Source organism: Cygnus atratus, chromosome 18 (assembly GCF_013377495.2).
Source record: "Cygnus atratus isolate AKBS03 ecotype Queensland, Australia chromosome 18, CAtr_DNAZoo_HiC_assembly, whole genome shotgun sequence".
Classification (NCBI taxonomy): Eukaryota; Metazoa; Chordata; class Aves; order Anseriformes; family Anatidae; genus Cygnus; species Cygnus atratus.
Window position 1 is genome coordinate 851,630 of NC_066379.1, and position 8,316 is coordinate 859,945.

At 45.1% G+C, this 8,316-nt stretch overlaps 1 protein-coding gene across 2 annotated transcripts in view; it reads left to right on the top strand.

Moving 5' to 3' along the window:
• MAP2K4 (mitogen-activated protein kinase kinase 4) overlaps positions 1-8,093 on the top strand; it is a 94,923-nt gene extending 86,830 nt beyond the window's left edge. For both annotated transcript variants that reach the window (XM_035561868.2, XM_035561870.2), the window contains 4 exons: positions 891-968; positions 1,912-2,060; positions 5,992-6,037; positions 7,149-8,093. In XM_035561868.2, the coding sequence (XP_035417761.1) occupies positions 891-968; positions 1,912-2,060; positions 5,992-6,037; positions 7,149-7,262 (387 nt within the window). In that variant the 3' untranslated portion in view covers positions 7,263-8,093. The remainder of the gene's footprint in view (positions 1-890; positions 969-1,911; positions 2,061-5,991; positions 6,038-7,148) is intronic.
• Positions 8,094-8,316: the final 223 nt, after the last annotated feature.

The following is an 8,316-nucleotide window of genomic DNA, read 5'->3' on the forward strand; positions in this document are numbered from 1 at the left end:
ATGCGGTGGTCCACTGGAAGGTTGAGGGTGCACTAAGGGATTTTGTGGATTTCATAGCACTCTTCAGCATGCATCTGCTGCGAAATCGTATTAAAAAGTAGCTCACAAAGCAACCAGGGCTTTCATAGTATTTCATTCAGCTGATAATTTATTATTTTATTGTGATTCAGGTCTCTTTATCGTTGTTATAGTTAAAACTGAAAGAGATCCCGTTTTTTTTGGCATTTTTAATAAAATAAGGGAAAATTGAATTACAAAGATGACATGCAAAGTATAAAATGCTGGTTGTGCTCTCTGGATAAGTCACTCCGGGGTGACTTAGCACACCCATGTCTAGCTTGATATCATTTTCTACGGGAAGACTTTTTGGATGTCTAAAGACTTGGTAAAGATGTCTTAATTGCCTTCAAGGGATACCCAAAAACTCATAAAGAAGAGCTGTTCTTAAAATGCATTGTTTTAAACCTCAGTTCCCTGGGCTCATGGATGAGATGTTTATTCCAGTTCTTATGATTCCCTAGGGACGACTTTGCTGTAAAACAGAGAAGGCAAGACTTTACATTTTAAAGGGATACAGAGGTTAAACAACACTAAACAAATAGACAGTAACAATTATTCAAGCCATGTGCAGAAAAGAAAGAAAACTAAAAAAAATTGGACTGTGCTGAATTGCGGTTTGAGACAAACTTTTACACTGTACCTCCATAAAATCGGTGTTTAATTCCATAAGATGTTTCTCTGCTGGGGTTGAAAGTGATAAAAAGTTTGCCTCTATACTTGTGCCAAACTCTGCCTGGTTGGACAAACTTCGAATTTTTTCCAAGTTTGCAGATGCTTCTCATTCCTTCCTATGTGGCACAGTGTTTGACTGGTAATTCTTTCTGTTTCAGCCGGAAAGGATAGATCCCAGTGCCTCTAGGCAAGGTTATGATGTCCGCTCAGATGTCTGGAGCTTGGGAATTACATTGGTAAGTGAGCGGGGTTTAAGCCCTCTGATGTATGATAGTTTCCTGTTGGGTAACTTTAGTGCGCTTTGTGATGTGATGGAGTTGGTTGGTGTCAAATGTGCTTGAAGCAACGCCCATCTATGCTGCAGTGAAGCATTTGTATTTTGTGATTGAAGTGGGCTCCTCCTGGCTCAGAAGGAATATGAATCCCTTCAAGGCAGATGGCTCTCGTGAACCCCTGAGGATACATTTAGCTGCAGCTATGTTTTGCAGAGACAGATGTGAGTGAGGAAGAGGTGTTGGATTGTAAACGAATTTTGTCTTCAAAATCTTGTGTGAGAAGGGATGGTGAGTGTGGTGCAGAATTGAGCATCCAACCTATGTAAATAAGCTTCTTACAGCCCTGGTGTCTGGTATTATTTGGCTGTGCAGAAAATTTCAGTTAATCCTGGATCCCAGTTGCTTACTCCTCTCTGGCCAACCACAAAGCTGCTGGATATACACACTGATAATTTGAAATTATCTTCTCTTCTCAATGTGGTGAAGCAGAAGAGGAAGCCAAAGCAGTGAGTCAGTAGCTTCTATGAATGGGCTGTCTTCCCTGCTGGCATTTTAAAATGCTTCATTTCTCAGTATCCATTTTCTGTAGTGGTTGTTAGGAAGCTTGGGAAGGAACTGGAGGATTTTACTTTACTACTTTAAAAATCTTAATAAGAGCATTGGTTCATTTTATAGACAGTGGAAGAGTGGTATGAGTTTGGCATACCTGAATTAAATCTGGAGACACTCCTAATGCAGTTAGCAAAACTAGCTTTTGAGTGTAATGTTCCCTGCCCTTCTCTCAGCTAAACTTCCTGTAGCAGATGGCATGAAGAATCTCGTCTTAGTCTAACTTTGGGTTTTCTTCCACTGCCTGAACTTACCTTTGTGTAACCTATCCCATGCTGTTGCTGTCTTTTTGCAGTATGAGCTTGCCACAGGGCGATTCCCCTACCCCAAGTGGAACAGTGTGTTTGACCAGTTGACACAAGTAGTAAAAGGAGACCCACCACAGCTGAGTAACTCAGAGGAAAGGGAATTCTCCCCAAGTTTCATCAACTTCGTCAACTTGTGGTAAGTGTTCCCTGCTTGAAGCACTTGGAGTTGGCTTCTTTTGTCATCGCTAGGTATTTAGCATGCAGCGTGCCAAGCACTTTTTAGCTTAGTTTCATGTTTCTGTAGCAATGTGAGGGTGAGGACTGTTCACATTTCACTTCTTTGGAAGGTGATGGGAGGTTTGTGAGTCTGAGTAGGGTCTGAAGGGCAGACTATTGGATGTTGCTCTTCAGGGAAAGAATAAGGAAAAAACCTATGAGAGTCTGTGTTCAGGAAACCCATGATAAGACCCTTGGCGGGAGGTTTGCGTGACTGGAAAAAAGGGCCTGGCCTGTGCAGCCTGTTCATTAGTTAGTTATGACACAGCCTTGGGACAGACCTTCTTTTTGTTTTACCTTCTTCAGGAAGAAGCCTGAGAAACCTGGCAGTATTGTCTTGTGGTTGAGCTGAGGATCTGTACTTTTCCTGCCTTTTGCATAGCAAGGCCAGGAGCCTTCCTGCCTGGGAGGACAAGGCTCTGCTCAGCAGAGTGGCTGTCAGGACATGTAGCAGGTGGCTTGCTTGGCTGTTGGCTTCTTTTCCCTTGTCAATCATATGACAAGGTCAAGGCTCAAAAGGCTTTTATGGCAGGGTCTCTGCAGTTCAGTCAGCCCTGGATTGAGGGATTGGGTGTGTAGAGAGATTGCACAGGAGAAACCTGGAGCAGTCCATCTGCCTGCCATGTGTGCATGGTCCTGCTGAAGTTAAGGGCTGATTTGTGTATTTTCTAAGTACTTTCTCATCAAAATGTAAAAGGTCATCAAAGTCATTTTGTTGATTTAATAATGAAGCGCACAGAAGATTGATCAATGTGACCTGTGTGGCTCTTCTGCTGGGACCTTCTGTTCTGGGCTGATCCAGACGTTGGACATCCTGAGGCTAGGGGTGCCCATCTCAAAGCTCTGCAACACAGGAAGATTCAACGTGAAACAACTCTTAACTTTCAAAAGGTTTTGTTTCAGGATTTTCAACCCACTAGAGAAATGAAAGGTTCAGGTTCAAAATGGAAAAGTTTTTTGTGTTTGGATTTTATTCTTGTTCAGAATTAGTAATTTTAATGGAGCCCAGGTTCTAGTTTCCAGGTGGCTGTAGGAAGACCTTGTTATCTTTGGTCTGCAGGAAATGAAGCATCAAAGTGGTTTGCTGCTCCAAAGAAGTTTTCATTTTTCAGTCATAAAGTATGTGGTATTTGATTAGAAAGTCAGAGTTGCTTTCCCCGTGTACAATACAAGCAGCAGTGTGTTTTTTTTTCCCCACATACATATCCATAGAGGTGCAATATCATAACAATGTGTTCAAAACCAGGAGCTTGCTCTTCTGCTTGTATGTGCTGTTGTGTTTGGCTACAGGTCACCCAACAGCGGAACCTGCATGGCATCTCTGGTAAGCAGCAGTGTGTTTGGCCAACATATCCAATTGGGTCAATTCATATTTCCTGCCCATTTACCCCTCCTAAAGCGTTCTGTTCTGGGACAACTGCAATGCATAGAGCATGGGACAGTTTTCAGTCTAATTCTGTTTTTTGTTTAATATGATTTTGTAAATAATCTGACTTCTACCACTTATGTGTTCATAGCAACAATGTAATAAATATTTCTCTTAATAACGTTTAGTTAACCGTAAACAATAATCTTTGGCGTTACTTAGCAGGCAGGTAAGTCTCCTAAAGACTGTGCTTTTAGGTGACAGCACAAATCTCCTGGGCATTTTCCCACAAATGTGAATCTAGTAATTTTCTATTTTTGTGTATTCAAGTGTCAGGAAAGATGACGAAAGAGTTGTGCAGTGTTGCTGGCTGTGATAGATCAGTGAGAAAATGTTATTTTTGATAAATGTTAGAAAGTTTCTGGGATATTTTTTTTCAAGTTGTTTTGGATCCCAACAGTGCTTTGAATGCCTCGGTAGAACAGTTTTCTCCATCAGCCCACCTCCCTGTCTTCTTTACATGCCTATCTGAAGTCACACGCCTTCTGGAGCTGTTTACAGCAATTAATCTTCTGCTTCAGAGTTTGCAAAGTATCCAAGCTCCATGTCTGGCTTTTCAGAGTTTCATGCTGGCAGCTGCAGAGCTAACAGTACTTGCAGGAAGCGTTGCAAGCTCCTGAGGTCCAGCATGACTGGGAAGGATATTAGATGTTCCAGCAGAAGAGCTGTACAGCACCTGGTGCTGCAAATGGCTATTCCAGATCTGCAGCTTTGCATTGAGTTAGGAAAAAAAAAAAAAAGATTTATGAAAATTTTTCTGCTTTATGAAAGCATGCATGGAAATTTCAGAACAAAACCTGGACAGTGAGCTGAAGCTCTGACTAGTTGCACTTAAAAGTGTTGTAAGGAGCATATTTGAATCCTCAGACTCACAAAAGTCAGAAGATGAATTGAATTTGTGTAGGAAAAGCTTGAAGCGAGGGTGTTTGTGCAGCAGCCACAGGATTTCTTACCTTCTGCCTCTGTGCAGCTCTGCAGGCCAGTCAGAGGACACAGAAGAGCCAAGCGTGAGCATGCGGCATAATTACCCATTGCTTCTCTGAATAATTTGAGGTCACATTGTAGTAGCTCCTGAATTTTAAAAAAGGTCCTGCCACAGCCTCTGTGGATGGAAATACAGCTGTCAGGAATTGTATTTACGCCCCCCCCTCCTGCCCCCCTCCATTTGGGTACAACACTACATTCACCCTTTGTCCTTGGGTGGCTGCAGCTCTTACCTTGAGGGCAGAGGCTGCTGGTGCCAGGTGTCACCAGGTGTCTTCTTGTCGGGGCCAAGCAGCAGCACGGCCTGACCCTGCATGGGGCTGACCCACCTCCTTCGGATGGCACCGCTGCCTCCGAGCAGGTCCCACAGGCCCTCCGAGGCAGTGGAGGCAGGCTGGAGGGAGCAATGGAAGAGGGATTCCTGCTGCCCAGTGCAGGAGCTTGGTTGGGCCTTGGCCTGGCGCCCTTGGAGAGGCCATGTCCATCGCAGGGCACCCAGGCAATGCCTGCCCCCAGGCCTCTCCTGTCCACCTGCCATGTCGCTGCTGCTGCAGGGGCTTTGGTGGCTTTTGCTGCCACCTGCTGTCCCCACCATAGCCTGGCCATGCCCCTGTGCTGCACTGGGGCCAGGCAGCCAGTGGGTCATCCCCATGGTATGGGGAGAAGGTGGCCAGCAGCAGCCACCACTCTCCACAGTGAGACTGACAGGAACGCTGGAGGCAGAGGACAGCATGAGGAGTGAGGACAGCATGGCAGGCTCTCTATCGCCTTGGCCAGAAGGACTTGTCAGCTGTAGTGGTGCTGAGCCACAGCACCTCTCCTGGCGGCTGTGGCCCACTCAGCAAGGGACGTGCCACCAGCGCTTGGGATGATCTGGGAGGGCCTGGAAGCTCTCTCTTGCCCTTGCAGAGTGGTCCGATTGCCTGATGCATGGTACAACCCCTGCTGCCCCAGCCCACATATGTGCCAAGGGGATGGGGTTGTGCCTGTGTGCCCTGGCAGACAGTGCTGGCTCTCCTCTGCTCCTTGCCATGCTGTCCTCCTGGCTGGAGTACAGGCCAGGGCTACCTACTGATTGCTGCTGCCCAAAACTTCTGGTTGTCCTGGTCAAACCTATTTCCATATGGGCAGGACCATGACAGTCATGGTGGAGTTTAGCTTGCAGCTGTCTTAGGCCTGTCCCCAGTGGGATTTGTTGATGGCTATGGGGTCTGTACTTTTACCAGCACCTTCACCCGTGTTGGAAGTCCAGTGATGACTCGCAACATGAAAAGGATGGCTTTTGCAGGAACCAGTTTCCTGGACTTGAATAGTTTGGGATACTGTTGAGTCCCACCATGACAGTGGAATTCAGTATTCTGTGCTGTAAAAATTTGCAAGTAATGCCTGTAAACGTTTCCCCAGTCCCACTTTTTCCTAATTCTCTTTCTGTTTTCTTTAGCCTTACAAAGGACGAGTCCAAAAGGCCAAAGTATAAAGAGCTTCTGGTGAGTGCAAAGCATGGCTGCCTATGCCAGCTGTCATGGTTGTACTGATCACACAGTAGAGCTGGGTCACACGTTTGGGGTTGCTCCGTGACTTCTCAGGTGTTGAAGGTAGTGTTCAGCTCTGCAGCCTGAGGGAAAGCACCACCTCCATGCCACTGTGTCTGGCTTGTGCAGCTTGTGATGATGGCCAAGATTATTGCTGTCTGTACCCCTGTTCTAGAAGATCAGTGTAAGGAGAAATGCCATGTTGCAGTGGATCAGCTAACCAGACTTAGGTAGCCCTGAAGTATTCAGGCTTGGGAAACAGAATGTTGGGTGTGCCCCATAAATTCTGCCTTTGCTAGAGATCCTGGCACCTGCACTCAGGAGCCGTGTCAAATTGCTGACACTGTCACATGTAAATGCCTCCAATGTACAAGTCACACCATGAGGCTGGGAGTGCTCTGGTAAAAGTGAGTCCTGATAGAGCACAGCTCTGGAATAAGACACCAGCAGAGCCCGTCTGTGATGAGGTGCTCTGAAGCAGGAAAGTTGATGCGGCTTTTGGACTGGATAAGTCACGCTTGGCAACCATGTACCTTCAAGGAGCTCTGGGCGTCCCTTCAGGGGATATGGGAAACCCGTGTCCTAGGTCCCTGATGGTATTGTCATGATATGAATGAAGTTTGCCTGGTGTCCTGACCCAAAGAGTCACCATGTTGTTATGTTCCAGCTGTTGTCACTTGGGTCTAGCCAGTACAGTCTGCTGGGCTGACCAGAGAGTCACTGTTCAGGAGAACTGGTTTTGGGTACTGATCTCCTGTTTGAACCCAAGTCATGTCTCCCTATCGTTGCTGTCTCCTCATTGCTGAAAAGGCTGCTGATGAAATCTTTCATGAAAATATTTCACTGTGTGTCCCATGGAGTCCCATCCCACCTCTGGACTGCACATTTAAGAGGGATTCTTCATATGCAAAAAGCCATGGACCAGGCTATGTCCTGGTGTCCTACAGTCACCACCAAGCCCTGTGGTCTCTCGTAAGGCAAATCCATATACTAAGCTTTTATCCAGGGTAGCCAACCTGTGTCAGAAAGGCAAGTATAACCTTGTTGTTTCTCTATCTGATTCCAGAAACATCCTTTCATTCTGATGTATGAGGAACGCACAGTGGATGTTGCATGCTATGTTTGCAAAATCCTGGATCAAATGCCAGCAACTCCCAGCTCTCCAATGTATGTCGATTGATATTGCTGCTACATCAAACTCTAGAAAAAGGGCTGAGAGAAAACAAGCTGTAAAGAATTTTCATCACATATTGCAGTGTTTTTAATGCTCGCCCAGACACCATGTGCAATAATATTGGTGTTATTTCCATCCTGTCTGTATAATGTTGTCACATATAAGTGCATCCCTGTAATACCTGATCACACAGTGTTAGTGTTGGTCAAAGAGAGACCTCATCTGCTCTTTTGTGGACATATTCATGAAATGTGGAAATAAGTACATTTATTTGTTGACCGTGATTGGATAGCACCTAAAATTCATTTCTAGACTCAAAACTTGGAGACTTCTCAGCAGCTACTGGAAAGATTTTTCTCTCAAACTCTTCCAATTGTTGTTTCAAGTAATAATAAAAAGCAAACAAACAAAAGTTAGGCGTTGTCTGTCTGAACATTAAGAGACTTTGCCTGGAGGGAGAAGAACTTGCTTAGCCAACGAGATACTTTGCCTTCTGGAGCTAGAAAGGCAAAGGAGAATTTTATTCTTCACAAAGTGCAATAGATTTACTGCTATGAAATTCTGTTGCTTTACAGTCGCTGTGTACTTTCTGGGGACAGTGTGCTCAGCTGACCTTCCTGTTAAAGAGAGATCATGTTTAAATATAGTGAATATGTCTTTACCAAAAATACATTGCATTGAAAGAGGCTAACATTAAACTATTCAGAGATGGGACATAATGTATTCTTTCTCCTTTTACCAAGCCAGCCACTCTTCACTCTTAACTAGGTGTCCTGTAAATTGTTACCTGGTAAGATAAGACCTAAAGAATTATTAAACTACTCAATTGAATTATAACCTGCTTGTGACCTGATTTATAGCTGCACAGTACTCACCACCAGCTAGCTTTGCTTTGATTTCAACGAGTGCCGTTCACAAAGTCTGCAGCTGTTTTAGTGAGCCACAAATGAATGTGATTTCTAGCCTGTTTCTCATGCTCTTCACTGTCCCCAACCTTGATGCTAGCACCTTTTCACTGACCCTAAGCCCAGCCCAGCAGCACTGCCACTTTCCAGCCTAT